The 25,497-nt window shown below is 36.2% G+C and overlaps 1 protein-coding gene across 1 annotated transcript in view; it reads left to right on the top strand.

Moving 5' to 3' along the window:
• Positions 1 to 25,497, top strand: part of LOC122809162 (IgGFc-binding protein-like) — a 351,155-nt gene that overhangs the window by 136,736 nt on the left and 188,922 nt on the right. The window contains exons 5-7 of the mRNA XM_044080449.1: positions 4,577 to 5,147; positions 9,159 to 9,757; positions 18,995 to 19,562. Coding sequence (XP_043936384.1) covers positions 4,577 to 5,147; positions 9,159 to 9,757; positions 18,995 to 19,562 — 1,738 coding nt within the window. The remainder of the gene's footprint in view (positions 1 to 4,576; positions 5,148 to 9,158; positions 9,758 to 18,994; positions 19,563 to 25,497) is intronic.

The following is a 25,497-nucleotide window of genomic DNA, read 5'->3' on the forward strand; positions in this document are numbered from 1 at the left end:
AGCACTATAGATATTAAACAGGAAAATTGTTTCACAAATTACTTGCATTACAACTGTATGTGAGAAAAAATGTGGGAGAATACAGTTTTGTTATGCCTTCCTTCACCTAAGGAGAAGAAGAAGATGCTGTTAAAAAGGGGAATTTAGCAGAGCATATAATGTACAGCATAATAACAATTAGTATCAATTAGTGAAGCTTAGAATAGCTACGAAAAAAAAAAACAGAGAGAGACAGATTACAAAGGCATAATGGGAAGAGATGTGTAGGCATCCCAACTATGTCAAGAAGTCCGGAAGGTTAAGAAGATCTTGGACGGGTATGTTTACACTCCAAATAGACTCCTGTGTTTTCCCTTGGATCTTCCTTCGTATGGAAGACAGATTTAGAGATGTGAATGGAAAAGGGAGAGGAAACTGGTAACACATTTTTGGGGAGCAGACAGAACAAATAGCTTCTGAAGGTTCCCTAATGAATGCATTGGCATGATTATTTGGGGAGCAAAGTGGAATAAATAATGAAGTTTAGCCTCAAAATTTCCAAGACACAATTAGGCCTTATTAAGTTTAATGCTATTTGCAGCCAGAGAAGCAATCACTAGAAAGTTGAAATCAAATACTAAAGTAATTGTAAAACAGGTACTGCATATTTATAAAGAAATTGCAGCTTTGTACATTAAAAGATGTCAGGAACAGATTCTATAAAATTAAATCACGGGTGCACATATTTCACACAAAATAGTAATCTAGATGATGAATGAGATCTTTAGGTTGCTACAAATTGAACAAGATAAGGCATGATGGACTGTGCAAGATTAAAAAAAGTTATGATACCATGACAAATCTATGTATAACACCAAAGGGAGTTTTCATTTCTTATTTTAATGTATGCGATTTTATGTTGCAAGTTAAACTGTAATGAATAAAAAAAGTTATTTAAAAAAACATTATTTACTGTCCAGTCTTAGGAAGAAATTCCACAACTTTCAAAGTAAACATGGCAGCAGTAAAGAAAATATGCAGGTCATACACTTCCAGATAAAACCATATTTTTGAGCATGCTATATGCACACTCAAAGAAATAGTAAAATAGGTATGCATGCAAATGTAAAAAAATGTATTATAGGACATTATATGGTTGCAAGAGTCATACTTATAATATGACTCTTTAATAGACTTATATAGAAGTATATTTTGGAATCCTGAGCCCCATATCATTTACCCTCCAGTCTTGCTGCCTGTGTTTCTCGTTCTCACTTGTGGTTTTAGCTTCTCTCTCAGTTTTGTTGTCTTACGTGGCATATAGCAATTCCACATGCCTTTCTGCCTCCTCCTTCTTCACTGCAGGTGAGGCTATACTCCATATTCTATTATGGACTCTCATTACACTGAGGGACATAGCTTTTAGCCAATTTATAATTCTTGCTTTTTTTTCATTGCATTTTATTACTAATGAAATTAAACCTAATCCATGTCTATCTTTAACTCTTCTTCAAACCATGGACCATCTTCCTCTGTTCAGGTCCACATCTTGAAACATTAGGGTAGAGAAGCATAGTCCCAATTATGAGGAGAAGCATCTGCCCTGAGAATCAGAAGATGTTGAATACATGGAAACATATTATAAAATGTGGATACTAAATCAAATCATGGAAATGAGAATGAAAGGGACATGTATAGTCTTCCCCACATATTACAGACTGCCTTAAGCAACATCAAGTAGCTTGGTGTACATTAAGTACATACAGTCTTAATGAGACTAGATATGTAAGACCAGGGTACACATTCTGACATGTGTATTAAGCTGGTAGTTTGAATGATCAAAAGCCCAATGCATATTCCTGTACATAGCCAGGAGGTATCCCTTTGATGCTGAAAGTTCAAACATATGCAAAAAGTATACCTTAAATATAATTGTAAAACCAAAGTAGTCTATGTTTTTTTAAGTATACATACAGTAGATACATATATGCAATAAAATGTATATGGCATCTCCGTCCCCACCTTTTCCAACTGTTGTGCAAGTTAGCTAATAAAATGCTCTAGTCCACAATTCTAGGAACCGATTAAGCTCTATAGCTTTCATTTTAAACTTCTTGAAATACATTAGTTGTATATAAGAGTTATGAATAGTATTGCAGCAGAGGATAAAAGCCCCTTCTCTGGGCAGTTTCTTTATATTAGCCTGTATCTACAGTTAGTGCCCACTCAAATTGCTGAGATATACTTACCTAAATAAGAAGAACTCATAACATGTCATTGCAAATGAGGTTCCTTACTTATGAAAGGTGTACTGCTGTATACATGGGCTCCAGCCAGTAATTAGCTAGACTATATCTTCTTACTTTTAATCAGAAGTAATTGTGTTTGAACTGCATGTGTGACAGAGTAGCACCACCCAACTTGTAGGCACTTGCAAGATACGTGCTGTACTATATGAATCAACAGTTTAAGTTTTCAAAACATGTAGTCATCTGTTACATGACACAATCAATGGTCTTGGATTATAGCTAGAAGAAATATTGCTTATCAGCAGCCTCTGGTATTGAAAGATGACCTGACACCATGCTGAAGACTAAAATACAGAAAAGTGCATAATGCATTTCCTTTCAACATAAGTTCACAGGTTCATAGATTCATAGGAAGGAATTGTGCTATCTGCCCTTGTGGGTCATTTTAAGTCAATCCAATTTCACTTTCTATGCATGTAATCACCTACCCCATTTGGCTATAGATTGACCTTACCCATCCCATGCTTTTTAATTATATATTATCCCTAATGAGAATAACTGGGATCATAAAATAGATAAGTTGTGGGGACCCATGAATAGAATAAAGCATTTAGGAGCTGCATCTGTCCATTAGTAGTACAGGGGGCAGTCCTGAAGTAAATTTTCTTTTCCCATCCATAGCTCTAAGTTATGGTTGAAAATGGACAGGGATGAACTTTGTTTTATGTGGGTGGAGAGTGTGTTCCATTGCAGTGGTATCCACTGCAAAATACACCTGTCCCCTCCAAACCATCCTGTTGATGTTGCAGAAGAGGTTTAGATCCCTACACTGAGTATTTCTGATGCCATTTGATTTGCTGATGTGCAGTAAATTGATCAATAATGGATCAGCTTTGCATACCAGACACAGATCACCTCTTAGCAGTCTGTAGGACACTGAGTATAGTAACAAGGCTTTGAGTCAGTCCACACAGGACATGTTGTTTAGTCCATTGTGTACTTTTAGTAAGGTATCTTTGTGGCATTCCAGTGGTTGCATGTGTCTGGATAGATACATGCCAAAGGAGGGCATTAAAATTAAATGACTGCACTAATGAGGGCTAATTAAAGGGGGACAATGACATCCTTAGATTAGGAAACAGTCCCTTTGTTTATAAACTGTGCAATACAGAAGAACTTTCTTACAACTATAGACACATGTTGGTCAAAAGTTAGGGCACTGTCCACATAAGTTCCCACATCCCGAACAACTGGTTCAGATCTTAGGGACATATTGTCAATGTGGTGTTTCTCTGGGGTAGATGACTTTCCAAAGGATACAATAATGCATTTTTTTGCATTTAGTTTAAGACCATGATTTTGGCACCATTTTTTTTTATTTGAGACAAACCTTCCTGCAAGATGGCTAAGTCTTTTGGGGATTCAATGCCTGCTTCTATCTTGCAGTCATCTGTAAACTTAGTCAGCCAGAGCCCTTTGGTATTGGCTTTTACTTCAGGAAAGGAGACACCAAAAAAGGAGAGGTTTCATCACAGGATCCTGGTGGACTCCAGTGGTGACTGCTCTCCTCGTGGAGGTAACTTCCCATACTTTAATTATTTGCATTCTATCTGAGATCCAGGTAGCAATCTAGCAGGTTACATAGGAGTGTATTCCCAACTGATTTTCCTTTCCTACTATATCTAAGTGGGGTATTGTGTCAAAAGCTTTGGTCAGGTCATGGTATGTTGTGTGTACTGTTTTGTTTTCATCCATTGCTTTTGTGACTTTTTCAAAAAAATCCATCAGGCTGAGTAAGCATGAAGTGTCCTTGACAAATCCAAACTGAGAGAGGTTTACTGTTTGGATGTTCCCTATGTCTTGATTTATTCCATAAGTCTTTCCATGGCTTTGCATATGAGGGTGGTCAGACTTATGGGTCTCTAATTACCTGGGTTTATTGAAGGGCCATCCTTATTCAAAGAAATGACTATTTCTGTTCTCCAAGTGCTTGTTACAAAACCTGCATGGAGGATGAGACTGAATAGTGCTGTTAGGGGGTGTGGCTAAATACTGACTCATGCTATTTAAGATGCATCCAGAGATATTGTCAGGAGCAGTCAATGCAGTACTTTTAGCTTTTGATAGCACTTTTAGAACTTGGTCTTGTGTGATAGATGGAGATGAGCCAGTTTCAGTTAAATTTTGAGAGACAGATGTAGGGGAGAGAGAGGTAAAGTTAAAACTAAATGTTTCATACATTTGTCATTCTACTTTCGTACATACTTAATAATATATGATTAACTGTTATTCACGTGTATATGGAATAACATATATACCTTTCATTGTTTTTCCTGTTTCCGAACCAGGTAAACAACAATGTGGAACATCTTCCAATTACCATTCAGGATGGAAAGGTAAAAATCTACCAGAGTGGACAAGCAGTAATTACTGAAACTATTTATAAATTAAAAGTATCATATGACTGGATCCATTCCCTCATAGTATACCTTCCAAGCAGCTACTATGAGAGTGTGTGTGGCTTATGTGGCAACTATAATGAAAATTCAATGGATGAATTCACAACCCCATCAGGGGCACTGGCTAGTAATGCTATAGATTTTGGAAAGAGTTGGAAAGTAAATGATGGGGACAAATTCTGCTGGGATGACTGCAATGGTGAATGTAAAACATGTGAAGAAACTCTCATTCAGAAATATAAATCACAGCAGTACTGTGGTTTATTAACAAGTGCAAATGGACCATTCCAAAACTGCCACTCTATCATTGATCCAAATATTTATCTCGACGATTGTGCGTATGATGTGTGTATGAATGATGGATCCAAGCTTCTCCTGTGCCAGGCTTTGAAGACCTATGCTGATGCATGCCAGAATGCAGGAGGAAATGTGCTGGAGTGGAGATACATAGCTGATTGCTGTAAGTATTTTGTTATACTTGTAAATACACTTTTTTAAGTACCAAGTGAGTGTAAAATCGTGATATATAAGAGTTCTGGGATGCTGTTGATTACATCTGTCATCAAGTAACTTCAGAGTACATTAAAACAGAGAGACATTACCAAGAGCAGGTTATTCATAAATTGCAGCCACCTTAAAATATGCAGTACTAAGCTATAAGGACAGCGACATCAAAACAACTGAGTACACACCCGTGGGATTCAGAAAGGTTAAGTGTGATGCGAACCATAGCTTGGAAGGATTCTGCATCATGCTAAGCATTTTGAAATCTTAGACTCTGTACTGCTGATGTTTTCCACTCATACGGACATCAGCACAGGGAACAGTCTTGCTAGCTAAGCTGCAGGGTAATGTGGCAGTGTGGGGGGAGTGGCCAATGCCACTTAGCCATGTGATCTCCTGGGGAAATATCTATGACTTCTGATTTGCCCAGCTGAGCTAGTCAGAGAATCACTCAGACATGTAAAATTTTACTCTAGGAGTTAAAGATCACTATCAGAAAAATGGAAGTCACATGTTCACTCCTATGGCAGTACTCACAGGGCAGATAAGTTCAGTGAGCATGAATAGGTGAGGGATGCGCCAGCATGTGTGTGTGGACATGTATTTGCATGTCTATGGGGGCACCAATAAGGCTACATTCATCCGTACATGCTTGCCAGGGTTGTCATACTAGAGGCATAGAGAGGGAATTGACAATCTCTGTGTGTGCATCTGTGTTAATGTGTACATACAAATCTATGACTGATTTCATGAGTGTTATCAGGTATAGAGGGGTGTGTGTGTGTGTGTGTGTGTGTGTGTGTGTGTGTGTGTGTGTGTGTGTGTGTGCCTGCATAGGGAGGTACCTTTGCTTACCCAATGCATGAGCTGTTACAAAGAACACTAGCATGTTCAGGTGTGATAACATTAATGTTTGATTCAGAGACATGGTAATGAGTCCTTCTAATTGTGCCCAAACCTGTCTCTGAATCACAACTACTTGCTATTCTGCTAAATGACCAAAGTGCATTGGGCAATAAGCATGACTGATAAGGATTTTTTTAATCTTTGCCACCATTTTCTTGTGCATTATGATTGCTTAAAATGTAATCATCCCTAAGAATAGACTGAGTTTAACCATAATCTTTAAGGGAATTATAACATTTTATTGTGTTTTGCAGACACACATTTGAAATGAAATTCAGTAATCTGCAGCTCTGCAGTTTTAAAACTTTTTTTTACTCAATTTCTATTTCAACTTAATTTACAGAAATGTATGATTAGGCAGAAGTACAGTGTATCATTATCCAAAGCTTTCTCCTATGCTAACATATGAAAAAATTATGTTTTTGTTTTCGCATACAAGAAGCTAATTATTAAGCTACAAATGAACTGTATGCTGTTTAACAGCTGATCAATACCTACACTTAGTTCCATTATGGGTTTCAACATATATGTAGCTTTATTTCCACATTTTCATTTTTGAGTTTCTTCTTATTTTAAATATACTACAGCTACTTGTGCATATGTGTGTGCTGTAGTTTCTGTCCATTAGAACATTTTCACCTTCATGTCTCGATTTTTAATATTTTTAATAGTACAGATAAATATATCCTCAAAGGTATGCAGCTCTTTTTTACTTTTGTTCTGCTACAATGTCAGTGGCAGGATTGTTCTGTTCTTTTAAGACAAAGAGTGATAAGAAGATTTCCCCTATTTACGTGTTTGACGGATTCATTTCACTATTTTTATAACTGCATAGTAACTGTGATATGGGAGCTAAGATAATATAATGATACATTCCAGAAAAGGAGCATACAATTGTTCATGATTTTCAGTGCTATAATATTCACTACTGACATTTTCGTTTCATAGTTATACTCCAGTTTTGTACCTGTGTGATACGTATATTCTTTTATTATGTATTTATAAGAGAAAAGTTATTGCATTTGTTTTATTTAAAAAAATATATATTTTAAAAGATGGTTAGTATGCAGCTGGCCAGGCATATGCATCAACTAGAACCTCAGAGGTTCCTTACAAAAAGAATACAAGGTGTAACAAACCTGCCTCATGCAGAACACCTTAAAGTCCTTTCCCTCTGCTCAGTCTCCATTAGACTAGTGAGAGGTCATCTATGCTTGACAAATAAGGCAACCACAAACCCCATACTTATGAATCTTTTGCATATTCATAAGTCAAACAGTACCAAAAGTACAAGGTTTACTTTAAAAGAATATGCTGGGGAGACAGGTATGTACCCCACAGACTACTTCTCCTATGGAACAGGCTTCCTATTCATGTGAAGCTGAGTTCATCTACAACGCAATTTAAGTACAGCCTAGACCAATGGATGAGGAATAGAAAATGTATGCAGGGCCTGACATTCCTGTCCCTTATAGACATGGGTAACATAAATGCCTGGCACTCAATGTCCTAGTTGAAAACAAGATGTCATTATTGTTTTGGGAAACCTTGGCTAGGCTTAGAAAGGTCCCTCTAGATAGTTAACCTAATAACAATCTATGAATCTAAGAAAAAAAAAAAACTCTAAATTTGACTGTATATTTAGCCACTTGAAAGCATGGGATTGCATCCACAGCATATTACAACTGAATAATAAGTTGTATTTTTTCTTTAATTTTATTTTTTTGTGAAATATATGATTTTGATTTCTGATGTACTGAAATCTCAACAAAGAAGTAATTTTGGTTATTACTGTTCTCGTACTGGGCAGGAGGTCACTACAGCAAAAGAACAAAAACGCAAGTATAATGCAAGATGTCAGACTATAGCAGTAAATGTACATGAACTAAATTCCATTGAATCTTTCAAAGGCTGTACCTGTGCCCTTTGAGATTTCATTATGAAACTTTTAGATAATAAAAACAGGGTACTCAGGAACAAAAAAAAATATCTAAGACTGCAATTCTAACCTAAGAGCTTCCTGTTTAGCACACTTCTGAATTTGACCCTACAGATTTAGCATAACATTGTAGCTATGACACATTGCAACTGAAAAATATACATTCTGATGAATTAGACAGGATTTTACTTATAATATATTAATAACTCAATAAAGAATTACTTTGTACCATTAGAGTACTCAGTTAACTGAGCAGAAGTTCACCAGAGCTCTCAAAATAAATACAGAGAATGACAGACATTTCTGACTAAAACAGTAAAGATACACAACATAACTAAATGCACGGTGATATCATTTTTAATGAAACTGAAGGTAAGGGGAGGACACATTTTACACCAGTTAATAAGTTAGGAAATAAAAGGGAGCGTTTAGTTAAAGGGGAGACATTCCAGTTTTAATACTGGTATTGTTCTGGATTATTCAGTAGAAGCTTCCATTTTTAAATATTACATTTCTGGCAACTGAAAAACAATTTCACATCTTCCAAAATTGTAGACAAAAGCAGGGCAGGTCCAAACTTTGCAAGAGAAATGGTAATTTGAGAACAATTTTTTTGAGCATAATGCCAAGATTACCCAGGGAGTAAACACATACACGGAAAGTTAAGGGCACTTTTCTATGTGGAGGCTGTAAGATTTTAACCACAGAATGGAGAGTCTCTTTTATGGTTAGTCCCTTGAAGGCTACTGACACTCAAGCAATTTCACTTTGAGCAAGTATAGAGAAGCCTGCTTTTTTTTTTTTTTTTGTTGGTGGCTAGTCCATCCTATACCCTCAGACTTGTTGTGTGTACCAGCTTCATTGTTGTAAAAATACAAAGAGGGCAGAAATCTCCCAAAATGAAAGAATCACTTCTGCCCACTACTGCCCACATTTAGAAACTGCAATACCATTGATTTCCTGCTGAACTCAGCAATTGGTTAGTCCAGAATCAGAAAGTTGGAGACCAGAAAATGGATTAACTAGGGGTTTTGACTCAGGAAATTATAAGGAACTTATTTAAGTATGCTAAAAACAAAATTATGTTCACCTTAAGCTTACACTGTCTAAATTTTTTTTCAGCACTGAACTGTCCAGAAAACAGCAAGTACATGTTATGTGGAACATCTTGTCCAGCAAACTGTGCTGACGACACTGCCCCTTCCAAATGTGAAATGCCTTGTGTTGAAACATGTCAGTGTAATGATGGTTTTGTTCTCATTGATGAAAAGTGTATTCCAAGGGGCAACTGTGGATGTAGCTATAATGGTCGACTCTATACCCCTGGTGAAACATTCTGGGGGGATGACAAATGTGAGCAAAGCTGTGTTTGCAATCCCCAAACAAGAGATGTAGAATGCAAGGCTACAAAGTGTAAATCAGCTGAGACCTGCAGCATTGTCAATGGAATACGAAATTGCTACCCTGTGGAATATAGGACTTGCTCTGCTTCAGGAGATCCACATTATGTAACATTTGATGGACTAAAGTATGACTTTCAAGGCACATGTGTTTACCAGTTTGCCAGCCTGTGTGTTGATGATGACACACTTGATGACTTTGCTGTAAATGTCCAAAACATTCATAGAGGATCCAAGGTTGTATCATATACTAAGCTTGTAGAAATTCAGATATTTGATTTTGAAGTCATAATGAGCATTGAGTATCCTGGCAAAATTCTGGTAAGTGATTTAATGCTTTTTATCAATGTTTAATGTATAAGTGTTACTATATATGCAGTCCTAAAAAGCACATCATCTAAATGCCTGTCATCTATATTGCATGCATTGCAAGTAAATATATTGCATACCAGTTTGTTTCATAATGTGTGCATTTCATATATTAGTCTTCAATAACTAATCAGAATTTTTAAATAATCTTGGAGTATGTTTCATTAATACTTCCACCAACGCATTCACTTAGTGTTACATGCATCCATGCTTATCTTGCCTACTTTTTGGTAACATCATTTTATCTATCCAAGTACTCTGAGCTTATGAAGTGTGAAATGTTGAATATTATTATTACTAACCAGTTTCTGAGTAGCCTGGCTAATCACAAAACTATTAGTAACTCAGCTATTTTTTCTTTTTTTCTGAATAATTCTGTTTTATGTCTTACTGGATACAAGCTCAGTAAGCTGATATGTGCTCTGCCTTTCTTGATAATCTCTTGCTGGTTCTTTTGTCCTTTTTGTATCCCCCAGAATCCGGATCTTTGTGGATAACAGCTGTGGGATGCTGGGAATCCTAAGAAAGCATGAGAAAATCAAATTTCATCTTTTATTAGTGGATTCATATCATCAAGAGAAATAATTTCTTTTTGAGGCACCTATTGCTATCTTAAGGCAAAACTGTACAAGGAAATCAATTCTACCAATGAGGAATGTCAGAGTTTGCAGGCCAGTGCACTTCTCTAGGAAAAATTTCCATAACAACATTCCTGTGTAGGGCAGTATGCATGAATGCCATAGGTTTATAGGTTGTTATTAGGCTGTTGACCCGTGAAGCATTGTAAGCCTAGCAAAACTTATCACAAATTTACTAAAACATTTCTGACAAGTGACAATACTCCAAGGAATTTATGCGTTATGATATATGCTTGTATATATCAAGCATTCACAGGATGCTCTCTGTCTATTAGGGACATAGATGTCACACCAGGGTTAAATGTGTTATTTCCCATCCACTGGTTCAAGTTACACTGGAATATGATTAGGGATAAACCTTGCTTCACGTGGATGACTGTTCCAGAGAAAGAGTAATCTTTGACACAAGTACCTGTCCCCCCAACATGTCCTGTTTATCCATCAGCAATAAGATGATCTGTTTCAGGTTGCAGAGGTTGTCCTCTGGATTCCATTTTATTAAGTGTTTCTATTATCCCAGTCTTTATAGAGGATACGAATGTAGGGAGTACTGTAATGTTTTTGATATAGAGGATAAGAATGGAGGGAGTACTGTAATGTTTTTGATATAGAGGATAAGAATGGAGGGAGTACTGTAATGTTTTTGATATAGAGGATAAGAATGGAGGGAGTACTGTAATGCTTTTGATATAGAGGATAAGAATGGAGGGAGTACTGTAATGTTTTTGATATAGAGGATAGGAATGGAGGGAGTACTGTAATGTTTTTGATATAGAGGATAGGAATGGAGGGAGTACTGTAATGTTTTTGATATAGAGGATAAGAATGGAGGGAGTACTGTAATGTTTTTGATATAGAGGATAAGAATGGAGGGAGTACTGTAATGTTTTTGATATAGAGGATAAGAATGGAGGGAGTACTGTAATGTTTTTGATATAGAGGATAAGAATGGAGGGAGTACTGTGATGTTTTTGATATAGAGGATAAGAATGGAGGGAGCACTGTAATGTTTTTGATATAGAGGATAAGAATGGAGGGAGTACTGTAATGTTTTTGATACAGAGGATAAGAATGGAGGGAGTACTGTAATGTTTTTGATATAGAGGATAAGAATGGAGGGAGTACTGTATTGTTTTTGATATAGAGGATAAGAATGGAGGGAGTACTGTGATGTTTTTGATATAGAGGATAAGAATGGAGGGAGTACTGTAATGTTTTTGATATAGAGGATAAGAATGGAGAGAGTACTGTAATGTTTTTGATATAGAGGATAAGAATGGAGGGAGTACTGTAATGATTTTGATATAGAGGATAAGAATGGAGGGAGTACTGTAATGTTTTTGATATAAAGGATAAGAATGGAGGGAGTACTGTAATGTTTTTGATATAGAGGATAGGAATGGTGGGAGTACTGTAATGTTTTTGATATAGAGGATAGGAATGGAGGGAGTACTGTAATGTTTTTGATATAGAGGATAGGAATGGAGGGAGTACTGTAATGTTTTTTATATAGAGGATAAGAATGGAGGGAGTACTGTAATGTTTTTGATCTTTACTTGAAGCAGTCTCAGTTCTTCTTACATATTCAGACTCTTGTGAGTTTGTCATAGGGCCAGGTATAAGAGGTATAAACATCAGATTTCTCCTTATAAATTATCGCCTCTGTAAAGTCCGCCTATTTCTGTAGTTCTGCAATTTACTATTGAATGAGCCGCTGGATCAATTGAATTAGTTATTTCTTGGAATGCAAACACAGACCACAATTTAGTGAATCTGTTTTAATAAAACACCTACAGGATACACTTAAGTCTAATCAGAACTTCTTTTCAGTTATCCAGCCAAAAATTAAAACTTTTCTTGCCTGACTCAAAGGTCTTTTTTCAAACAATTACATAATCAACTAGTTCAGCATTTCACTGACAACTCTAAATGCTACTGCTTTGATCAGTTCAGTATTAGACAACTAGCTGAAAACCTCAGTCATTTACACTTATTTGATAGAATTCCAAGTTAAATACCTTTTTCTGTTGTTGTTAAATGTTATCTGTCCTTGGAAAAAATGTATCTTCATATGTTTTCAGTGCTATGCTTGTATTGCATAATGCAGCTAACTTGTTTTTCCCAACGTTTACGTGCCCTTAACTGACCATCAGTTACCAGGCTTGACCATTTTTATTTTTTTATTTTTAGTGTTCCTGGTATTATTCCCTGAAGCTGGGACTACACTAGTGGCAGGATGACAGGGGAGGTAGAGAGGAGTAGCTTACAATGTCACATACGTAGCTCTGCACAAATGTTAGACTACTGTGTACTAGTAAAGCTTTGCATGTAATGGGTCAGTTTATTAAAACGACTGCTCAGTTATCTTAAGTGCTGAAACTACTGTGAACTACCAACTTGTAGATATAATTTTAGAAACTATGCTTTTGCGCACAGGCTTCATATGATATGGATCCTTTTTAGATCATTATGTTTCCCCAATCCCAATCAGTAATTTATGACTAATTAAATAAAAATAAATAAGAAATGTTTATTCTCAAATTTATTTTCCTAATACATGTCACTTTAACTCAGGTGGACTGAGTGTGGTGCAGAATAACCATAAATGTTATACTCTAAGGAGGGGGGTGCAGATTGTAGTGTCATGTTAGCCAAACCTTAGCTCCTTGGAGATGAGCTTATGTTTAAGAATACCTTTACCAGGCAGGAATCTGTTTGTAACAAATCAATGCTTTTATACAGGGAAATTGTTACCATTTCCCATGAAATAGTTAAGCTTTTCCATTTTTCCATACTGTTGACATAATGTATAATATAGCCTATTTAAACATTTTTCCATACTGTTGACATACTGTGCAATATAACCTGTCTTATCAATCAAAATGCATTCTCAGACAAAGAGTGGTGTCTATTTGCATTTTTGCAGACATGACTGACCTCACCACATCACAGACTCTCATTGGTTCATAGGTTCATAGGTTGGTACTAGGCTATCAGCCCTAGGGCCTATACAAGCCTAGCCATAACAATTCCCTGGTTATTTCTTCCCACACTATTACTTCCCTGGACCCCTGTCTAGCAGGGTGACTGACATGATCCTTGGGGTGAATTTCCTTTCTCTTATCCAATTGTCAAGGTTCCTTTTGAAGAGGGCCAAAGAGGCACTCTGCTTGACATGTGTGGGCAATCTATTCCAGAGTCTGGGGTGTCTCTGGGTCAGGAAGCTATCCCTCCAGCATGTTTTGTTTATTGTGATGACAAGGTTTAGATCCCTGGAGTGTGTGGCTCTGAGGGATTGTCCCTGGAGTGTGTGGTTCTGAGGGAATCGGAGTTCTTTAAGTGTAGCATGTCCAACAGCTCTGGGCTTTACATTCCTTCACAGAAAAGTGTAGCAGAGTCTGGATGAGCCTTTCTGGTAAAGCCTGAAACCTCTTTACTATAGGAATGTGACTGATTTCATCTGCCTCATGGTTTTCATGTCACAAGTTCATATACATTGACAACTCTATGGTCATGCATTTAATCTTGACTATGCTCCCATTAACCTGTGGTCTGGATGTTGGTCAACCAGGCTGATTCAATCCTGTTCGAGTTTTCTATGTCGAATTATTCTGTATATTATTAGGTCCATATAAACAGTGGTTGTTTCCTAACAAGTGCAATAGAGGTCATTATTACATAATTTTTAAGAAGCCTTCTTCATTCATTACATTTTTGGAACTAATGTCATATCAACAACATGCAATTTACTGATATTTACAGCCAAGATTAAGGAGATAATACCATATTCATGCTGTTTTAATTAGAGGAGAATGGTCTCTTGGTAGCAACAGATCAATATTGTTGTTTAATTTTAGCTACGCTTGATCATCTGGCAATATCCGGTAGGATTAATCATGGCATCTAGTTGAGACACCCCCTCGATCCTTTGCAACATCTGGTATAATGAATCATGGTATTGCACAATGTTATGCATCATACTCTGTAACACACAAGTAGAGTGGTTTAGGCAGTAATAATTCCTCAAACTGCACCCTGCAGTGTGTGTGTGTGTGTGTGTGTGTGTGTGTGTGTGTGTGTGTGTGTGTGTGTGTGTGTGTGTGTGTGTGTGTGTAACCGCAAGTGTTTGCAAACATGAAAAAGGCATTTATTAAAGTCTTTCAATACCCTGTAATCAAGATTCTCCCTGATTTAAACATTCTCCAAGTTGAATGTCCACAAGAACTACCTTCTTTATGCTCTTTGTTCCTTCTCAACAGCTTCCAGTGCCTTACCGAGTTGTGAACTGAGTCAATTTCCCCTTCCTTGGAGAAGGGTGCTCTGTTATACTTTTAATAACTGCTTACTCTTCATTCTTCTTTGATGAGACAAAGGTGTTTGTTGTACGTTATTTCCTGAAGAGGTACGTTCTTCATAAAGTTATTCAATACAATTAGCATCACGATCTTAGTGGACACTGGTCAAAGAGCAGTTACGTTTTTATTAGTGGTAATGTCATTGTGGCATAATTAACTTGAAGCCTAAACATCCATTAACTGTTAAGTCTAGAAGCATGGTTCCTGCAAGCTGTACTAGGTGCTTTATGAGCTTCCCTAGTTGATATCATTAGAAAGAGACAACTATGCCACTAACTGCAAACACTTAACATGTAATGTACTGACACAGGTGGACCTAATTTCCCTATGTTGATAAGACTACACAGGAGAGTGCCCTATTTCTGCAGTCAACACAAGATTAATGTGTTTCAACCAAGCCCCAACAATACTACATTTTAAATTCGATAAACAACCCTCAGAGATTACGGCTATCAGCACGAGCATGCTTACTGAAGGTGTTACTCAGCCGTGCATTAAGCCACTTCAGCGACATAGTTGTTTACATTTAGGAAATTACTTCCACTGATTATAGGAATTGGCATAAGTCTGCCTTCTTGATGATTTACATTCCATCCATTGAACACCTTTAACAGGTGTGTTGTTATTTTTCAATCCACAATGTTCAGTGATTATGCATATTAGCACGATTATGCCTTATGCAAGAAATAGCCATCCACAAGTTATTCTTTTTGATGTCATTTGAATTTTAACAAAGGCATCCAATAACTACTGATATTACAACAAGCAAGCTCACTGCTAGTCTCACACAATGGAAGAGCAAGCTGCCCTTGTTGAATTAAAATCAGGAAAACAAAAACTCACCACAAAGCCTTTTTATGGTTGGGCATGCCAAGATAATCTACTATACTCATTTGAAGAATATAGTTTTAAGAAAAACAATTTTGTTATTTGCAACCAAGCATGGGACTCTCTGAGTATAGCTCACCTGGGCAATGCACTATATCCACAACCAGGAAACCTCAGCATGACTGTGACTACATTAAGTTTGTGAACATTCTGTATCAATGTTCAGAGAATCTCTATTAAGTACAATAATGTGTCTTCATTTATGCAAGCCCACAACTGCAAAACATGTTGAACAGATGTAGCAGCATGAGTTTTGCTGACACAAGGTCACATTCAGAAAATTTCATACATATAATGAAGTAAAAAAAATATAATTTTATTACTGTGCAATATTGCTGTACTAATACATAATTTTACCAAAATTAAACAACTGCATTTTAGGTAAATGTCAGTAGATAACACCTTTAAGCAAAGAGATGCTTTCTCAGTTTTTCATCATCATCATCAAAGTCGTCATCCTCAAACCCTTTTTTCCCATTTTCTATGTGGAGTTGAGGTGTTGTGTTAATTGTTGCCATCTCTCTTGATTCAATGTCACACTCGTGCCTTCTTCCACACGCATGCCTGACTGTCACAGATCTTCATTCACAAAATCTATTCACCTCTTTGCTGGACATCCTCATTTCTTCTTGCCTTATTCCTGTCAGCCCCAAATCACCTTCACCAAATTGTCTTCTGCTTTTCTGCACATAACTGAACAACCATCATTTGCTCTCTTTTATCTTTTTTGCAATTTGAGCTAGTTTGGTTTCTGATCTTATTTCCTGTTTTCTTCATCTGTCCACAGTGTGCATCCTACCACTCTTCTTAGGCACTTAATTTCTATCACCTCTAGCTTCCTCATCTGCTCTGCATTTACTGCCTGTTTCTGTACCATGCAGTAGTACTGGTCACATCACTGTGTTGTATAACTTACTTTTCTACTTCTTTGGCATTCTATTGTTATTCAATACACCACAAAATATATGCTAGTTGGCTGCAGCCCCTCTGATTCTAGCTTTGACCTCCTCATTCAGATTTCCCTTCTCCTCAACCACACCTCACAAGACACTTGTAGTTATTAACCTGTTCCATTATCTTCCCTTCTAATTCAATTCTCAGCTTATCTTTATTTCCGCAATTTGCTGCCATTACCACTGTCCTACTTGTGTTTAGTTTCATCCCATGTAACTTAGGTTTTGCACTCCATTTCACTATCTTTGCTGCAGTTGTTGCTCAGAATCTGCTGTAATGCCACATTGTCTACTTACAGCAGTTTTGTTGATCTGTCTCCTCTGACCTGTTTGATAATGTAGTCCATCACCAGTATGAATAGCACTGGGCTCAGAGCTAAACCCTGGTACACATCTAGTCTCACTGGGAACGCCTGTGTGAGACCTAACACTGTTCGTACTTGAGTCATTGGATCCTTGTACATAGCCTCCACTAATTCTACCAATGTTTCTGGGATTTCGAACCATCACAGTACTGACAAAATCATCTTTCTTGGAGCCTTGTCATATGCTTTCTACAACTATAGAAATGCCCAGCTGGACTTTTTCCTCATCTCTAGTTTCTTTTCATCTATCAGTATCACTGCTAACATTGGGTCAGTTGTGCTTTCATGCAATGTGATAGGAGTTTGATGCCTCTGTACTGCCCACATTTGTGGCTGTCCCCTTTGTTCTTATACACTGGCATGAGTATGTTTATTCTCCAGTCATTGGGATATGCCTTTCTCTCCACACTGTTATGAGCAGCTTGACAAGCCATTTCTTCCCTATCTCAACCAACATCTTTATCATATCTGCTATGACCTCATCTGAGCCTGCTGCTTTCTTTCACTTAATTTTCCTTAGTGCTGTTCTTACTTCATCTAGGGTGGGCTCCTCTTCTTCTGTAATTTTAGGCTATGTCTAGGGCAGTACAGCTTCTGTGGGGTTTTCTTCATTCAGAAGCTGCTGCAAATATTCCTTCCATCTGCCTTTGTTATCCTATGGACTGGTGAGCAGGTTGCTGCTGGCATCCCTTATGAAGGATGTCTGACTCTCTTCTTTATCTTTCTGTCTTTGCCTTGCAACCTGATATAGTTTCTTTGTGCCACCTACTGAGACACTTTCCAGAAGATGGTAGAGTGTCTCCAATGCCCTGTTCCTCGCTATTGTAACTCCTTTCTTAGCTTGTGTATTCATTTTTCAAAATGGGTATATCATTTCTTAATGAAGCTTGCTGGTATATCATGGCTAGGGAAGGTGCACGTATATGTCAGTTTTGATTGTTCATCATATAGTAAGTTGAACTTGGGACATTGTTAGTCCTTAAATTTGGTAGGGTTTGGTCTCTGAGCTTTTGGGAGTTAAAAGAGAAGGTCAGAAATTTGTAGTCAGATGTCATCAGGAAATGTGACACAAAAGAAGTAGTATATGAAACAGTCATATTAGTAAGAATCATGTCAAATATGATGTGTCCTCACATATGTTTATTTATGATGTGTCCTCACATATGTTTATTTATGATGTGTCCTCACATATGTTTATTTATGATGTGTCCTCACATATGTTTATTTATCAAATAGAAGTTCATTCATGCACTGGTTTTCATTACTCACATATCAACTTCAGTGTCACACTGAACAGAAACCCATGCCTGCAAGCCATGAACAGATGGCAGGAGATCAATTCTGGGAAGAAAGCCAGTTGATCACAGGTGTCACATATAAATGAAGCACTTAGAATCAACTTGGAAACCCATCAATCCAAATCACAGATATATTTAGAATGTGGAAAGTCATGGACCCCTCCAACATCTCATGCAGGCACACAAAAGTCCTAACAGCCTACACATTTTCCAGAGAAGGCATTCTGTTGAGTGTTGAATAAGAAAGCCAAGAAGTCTACAGCAGCAATGCAAGTGCTCCCCCCACTGCACTCCCCAGGTGAGAGGCAACCCCCCCCACACTCTTGAACTTCTATATACCAACTCCAAGATTGCCATACCATGGAGAAAAGGGAATATTCGAAGAAATGACATCTCAGATTTAATATATAGAAGTCATATCTTTTGGCCATTCAGTCTCCATAGTTATGGTCTTACTCTAGCAGGTCCCAACATTTCAAATGGCTACCACTAATTCAGAACTGAACTAACATATAAATCTTTGTACAAGAAGTTACTGTGTTCTCCATTTTGTTATGCACTTATTGAGTAAAACATTTGTCAATTAGTATAACTTTAAATCTTCAAATTATATTGGTATTGTGCTAAACTACATTTCATGTTTTTATGTATTCACGAATAAACAATAATGATATGTTGTTGTATACCACCAGGTGAATGAAGTTCTCACCAACCTTCCATATGTACTGCTTAATGGTAAACTCACAGTTTACAAGAGTGGCAATTATGGAATACTACATACAAGTTCAGGCATTCAAGTTACTTTTGACTGGCAAAGTCATGTATCTGTCACCATACCTTCAACATATTCCGGTGCTGTTTGTGGTTTGTGTGGAAACTTTAATAACAACACACAGGACGACTTGACAATGAAGAATGGACAGCTTGCACCCAATGCAGGGGAGTTTGGACTTAGCTGGAAAACTGAAGAAGTTCCTGGTTGTACTGATGGATGCAAAACGAATTGTCCACAATGCAAAGAAAATGAGAAGCAACAATATGAAAAAGACACTAGTTGTGGTATCATTTTGAAAAAGGATGGACCTTTTAGAGAATGTCATAGTAAAATTAATCCAGATGGATATTTCCAGGATTGTGTTTATGATGTATGTCTATACAAGGGACGGAAGACTATTTTGTGCCAGGCAATCTCTGCATATGCTGCTGCGTGTCAACATGCTGGTGTTACTATTTACCCCTGGAGAGATTTCATTTCCTGCAGTAAGTACAAAATAAAATTATGGCATTGTTATTCATTATATTAGTTTCAATCTACAATTATCTCATCTTACTTAATTTGGTTTATACAGTGATTTTTTTTCTTGGCATGTTTAATTGATAATATTGTATATGCTAAGTAGCCACACAGGTTACCACAGTGATTGATGGCAGAATATTTATCAGTTAATCATAAATAAAAGCAAATGAAGCAATGCATAACTTAAATATATATGATATTTGTTTTCTTTACTGACCGGTACTCTTTTACAAAACCTAAACAAATTTATTCTTGTAACAAAAGTTGAATATGACTATAATTTTTCAGTATGATTAAGTTAACAGCAGGTGTTACACTATATGTACATCAGTCTGTTCGTCCATGTTTCTTGCAGGTTAGTGAAGAGACTGAGGCATTTCTGTTCAGTTAACATATTTCTTTTCAAAGGGATCTATTACAATAGCACTTTGTTATTGTACAGCACATATCAATTCATTAAAACGTTGGAAGTTTTTATCTAAATTGGTTTGGATATTGAATGCTGACAATTTACTATTTCTAAGTGATTTAAATTAGCCATGCATTCATTGAAAAACTAATTTGACCAGTAATTGCTATGCTAGACAGTTTCTAAATGTACTGGTGCATCATAAAGTGATTCAACTTGCTACCAGACTTAACCATGAGAAAATGTATTTGGTCTTATTGGGACTGATTTACCAGAAATTATCAGAACTTAACATATTTCTACACCTCTTGATTCTTCTGATTACTATTCAGTTTGATATTTTGGTTCCATTTTGTGTTAAAACATAATTATGAATTCACTGATTATAATTCTATCAAAGAGAACTTAAGTTCTACAAACTGGGAGGAGTGTCTTGGCCAGATAGTTGGAGGATGTGATGCTTTTAGGAATAATCCATGACTGTGTGTGTGTGTGTGTGTGTGTGTGTGTGTGTGTGTGTGTGTGTGTGTGTGTGTGGGTGTGTAATGCATGGCTTACCCATGGTCAGTGTGGCTTGACCATGAGGGCAAAACATGATTGACTAAACAAAGGCAACCATGGTTAAGTTATGCATTACCCACACAAAGAAGTGCTTTATTGCTATTACACAATGACATATTTAAGGAAAAAGTTTTCAGTTTTATATATAATGTAAATGTATAAAAGGACTATAGTGTTCTTCCAAAATTTTCTGGTTGTCTGGAACATTCAATTAATGTACAAGGCATGCTCTGTGGCTATATAGTGCACTGCTGCCTCTGCTTTGTTTCTTTTTTTAATGAATTTGCTGTGGGATGTGTGTACACAAAAGTCTAAAATATGTTAAGCATTTACTGGGAATGTGGATATGTTTGCCTTGTATTTTTTTTACTTTTCTTGATAAAAGCTACACTCTTCTGACCTAGCATTGAAGAATTAAGCCAGTAAATGGCGAGGCAGGTGTATTTCCGGAGGTAAGATGTATGGTTTGAAACTTTTAATGGGAATGCTTCCATTATCAATACATGATTTTTTTTCCTTTTTTTCCCCAGCAAGTGAAAGTGCATTTTTATAGATTAAATTCTTAGATAGCATTGCTGAAAGAATGAAACAATTGAACTTATTCTGGTGAGGGAATGCTAGATTTGCAATGAACACTCTGACTGATTTGTCCAATCAGTGTGCACATTTTTTGAATTTTAATAAATTTTTATTGTATAATGCAAAATATTTTGATTAACAGTGTTTAACGGAATACTTTCTGTAAGGCAAGCAATATTAAACATAATTTGCCTTGCTGGTGCAATTCTAATGTATCAAAGTTTTATAAGAAGAAAGGCATTTTAGGATATTTAAAATAATACCCAATAAATTTAATAAGAAAAGGTTGAATTCATGAGTCAGGAGTATGATTATTTCTGAGAAAATCAACTGTAAAAATAATCTTGCAGGTGTTACAAGTAATCCAAAAAAAGTTCTAAAAATGAATTAAATCATTTGGGAACAATACCAAACAGGTCAATATGATAGGGGTTAATGTAATACTTATTAACAATACTAAGACGATAGCTAATGCATTCAGTAAATATTTTACTGATAATTGCTTGAACTAAGATCTTGACTTAGACTTATAATCTGAAGTGGATTTGGATAATCTTGATATAAATCCAAGGATTACTGATAAAATGGTAAATAGTGCACTAGGTTAAGTAAAGAAATTTATATATAGAGGGGATACATCCTGCTAATATACCTACTATTTTAATTAATAAAAAATAAGACCTTATTAGGACCCATACTACATTGCATGTTTAATAGATTATTAGAAATAGGTTACATTTCATCTTTATGGAAAAATTGTTTGCTACTCTACTGTATAAGAAATTAAATAAACAGCTGGGAAACAACTACAGACCTGTAAATCTTATTTCTATCTTACCTAGAGATAATAATGCTTTAAAGGATATTTTTCAACATGGCTTTCATAGTGCTCACACCACTTTAACCAATTTGGAAGATTTTTCTAACAACATTATTAATGTTGTTGATTTAGATTTTTACACTTGTTAATTTTTTTAGATCTTGTAAAAGCTTTTCATATGTTATCTTTTGGGTCAATTTAGAAAACGCTGCAAGGTCTGAAGGTATAATTTAGGGGACTAAACCTGATCCAGCAATAGTATGATTAGGAGTACCTCTGGGTTCCATGCATGAATTCTTATTTAACATATTTTTTCAACAATACTATTAAATACAAATTGTTGATTATTGTTTCCTTGAAGATAATGTGGAAAATTTTTCAGATATTAACAATTATGTGTGAGATGGGTAATCCAATCATTTAGAAAAAAGTTTTTTAACATCCTTTGTCCTAACAGAAGCCGACAATTATAAAGATCTTAGTGTTACTTTGGAAAGTAATTTCATCTTTAATATCCATGTTCAGTCTCTCTTTTGGAAGGCAATGAGGCAAACAGTTATGATATTTAAAAACATTTATACCAGGGGCATCAAAAGTCTGTTAATATTGTATTAAATATATGTAAGATCCATTTGTATAATAATTCTTTTTGTATTTAATATGGAAACAAATGAATAAAATAAAGTCTGTACAGAGATAATTCACTAAAACAAAAAATCTGCATGTAATATGAGTTACAAGGACAGGTACTCAAACTTTATGTTATAGGTAAACAAGTGGTAGATTGTTACTTGCTTTCAAAGCTTACTGTGTTACAATTTTACAGTATTTCTTAGATTTAGAGGTGTGCAAGGGACTTAGGACCTACAAACATCATAATTTAATATTTTTCTACACAGCTGTGCAATACAAAAGTGAGGAGATGTTACATTAATCCAAAAATTGCACAGCTCTGGAATATATTACCAGAACAAGTTAGAAAAACTAGTAATTTAATATGTTTTAAGAAGCTGTTAGATGAATGGGTTAACAACTGAGTCTGTGATCCTACTGTTTTCTGAGATAGTGTTCTTTGATGATGTTATAATCTAAATACTTTACTGTAATTATGAACTTAGGAATTTAGGAACTTAGTTAACAACTAGACTGGCCTAAGTCAGTGAAAAGGATGCATGTTTTGAAAATAATTATGGCCAAATTGATCAGTGTCATTCTTGGGTAGTCACAAACGTTTTCAGCTATATTATTATTATTATTATTACTGTTGTTATTATCATCATTATTAATCTCTTAACAAAGGAAGAGCCATTTGGAATTATTGACTCTTTTCAGCTGCCATCTTACAGCACTAGCCTTCATAAATTATTTGCTTAAAGTCAAAAAGAACTAATATGTATAATAAAGAAAAAAAAAGCCTTTGCAAAACAACAGTTGATCAGCTTATCATAGTGTTACACATCTGTGCTGTCCTGTAAGATTATGTTCAAGTTTGTAGTTTAACATAATATAACAGAAAGAGTAATGAGAAATGATGTGTATATTGTCATTAAACTGTAGAGTTAAAACAACCTAAACACACAGTTTTGCAAATAAAATTATGCTACATCATATCCAGCAAGATAAAATAACATAATTCAATGAAAATATTCTAAAAGATTTGGCAAATATGCATTTTGTTATGCAGGATTTGTTGCTTATAACCTATTAGAGAGCTAGAGATAAACAGAGTAGAGAAACTGAGAAGTTTTTATCTACTGCTGTAATTCCAAAAAATCTATGTCTATATTACTAAGGTTCTGAAAGCTCAACATAATGCTTAAGTCTTGCTTAAGTCTTCATTGTTTTTTCAAGGCACAAACACACAGACACACAGTCAAGTATACATGTGCAGAAGTGTGCATGCATACACAGACAGACACACACACACACACACACACACACACACACACACACACACACACACACACACACATGCATGCACAAACACACAGTTACATATGTGTGTGTGTGTGTGTGTGTGTGTGTGTGTGTGTGTGTGTGTGTGTGTGTGTGTGTGTGTGTGTGTGTGTGTGTGTGTGTGTGTGTGTGTGTGTGTGTGTGTGTGTGTGTGTGTGGATGTCTTTCATACTTTCGAATTTTTATGGATCAGACATCAGTATATTTTAGTAAGGCTCACTGAACAGTAGGGTAAGGAAGTTTCTCTACCACACTGTTGTATGATTTTAGAATTAGTACATCTAGAGTCATGGAGTTTGGAGTGAATGAGGGCTTAATCCCTTTTGAAAAAAAAATTACCCTTACCCCCAACCATGAGACCTGCCTGACAGCCTTCATTGGACCTACTCATTCCCACATACAGAGTGAGATTCATCCCATTTATTCCCTTGGCAAAGCTACAACTAATAAACACATTCAGTCCTATAAAGTAGTGGCAGTGAGGAGCTAGTAGGCAGGCACTTACATAGAGAGTCTCATTCCTCCACATCTACCTGGGAAATCCCTCCTAGCTATGAGGGTGTCGTGAGCTGCCCTCACCCATATTTTGCTACTAGCAATTCCTCAGCATGGTTATTGGGGTCAGTGTAGACTACACAACCTCCATCACCTTGAGATGGGCAAGCTGGCATTGTCTGCTCACTCTACCTCCCTGCATTGGTCCTACTAGTGTCTGGGTCGCTACTGAATCTAGATCATGAAAGTCATAGTCAGGTCGTTATCCTCTATGTCATGGGACCAAAGTATTTCAAAAGTTTCCACAAAAAATAAAAATACACAGGAACACGTGAAAGGTGCGCTAGAAGAAAACTGTGTAAACTTGAAGTAAAAAACCAAGTACCGAACCAAAGCGGCTAGGCATAGACTCTATTTATTGAACATAAAAGAAACTGATAAAAGTGAGCACTTTCGCGATAACACTATCGCTTCTTCAGTCTAATAGACAAGTAGAAAGACATGAGTTTAAAAAGAAAGCAAGGCCAATCAGCTATCATATGCAAATCTAATAAATTAATGAAAAGGTACACATACACCCAAGCAATGGAACAATTGTTATAGGGAAACAGTACAAATAAAATTTTAGTTTAAAATCTTTGTTTAAAAACAACATTAATGCTTAAGTGGGCATGCTTTCAAGAATGGTTTAAGGCTAGAGATGCCATTTAAACCAGGCATTTTCTCTGCATTCAAGAGCAAGCTCCATTTCTGTTCAGCCCTTTCTGTTTTATTATATGTATCCCCCCCTCTAATATTAACACCCAAAACCTGATGTACAAAGAACTTAAAAGTGTGTTCTGAGCCATGTTAACCAATGTGCTGTGCTAAGGCGTCTGTATCTTTCTGGTTTCTAATAGACCTATAGTGTCCGAGAAGCCTAAACTTCAGTGGTCTATTAGTTTTGCCTATACAGAAGGCATGACAGACCTGGGAGCTTGCAAAATAAGCAATATTGAAAGTTCTGCAGTCAGCATAAAAATCCAGTTCGATTTTAAAATTAATGTGCGGATGTATGTAGGCTGAGCCCGTATGTATA

This window comes from Protopterus annectens, chromosome 8.part0 (assembly GCF_019279795.1).
Source record: "Protopterus annectens isolate FY-2018-M chromosome 8.part0, PAN1.0, whole genome shotgun sequence".
In the NCBI taxonomy this organism is placed as follows: Eukaryota; Metazoa; Chordata; order Ceratodontiformes; family Protopteridae; genus Protopterus; species Protopterus annectens.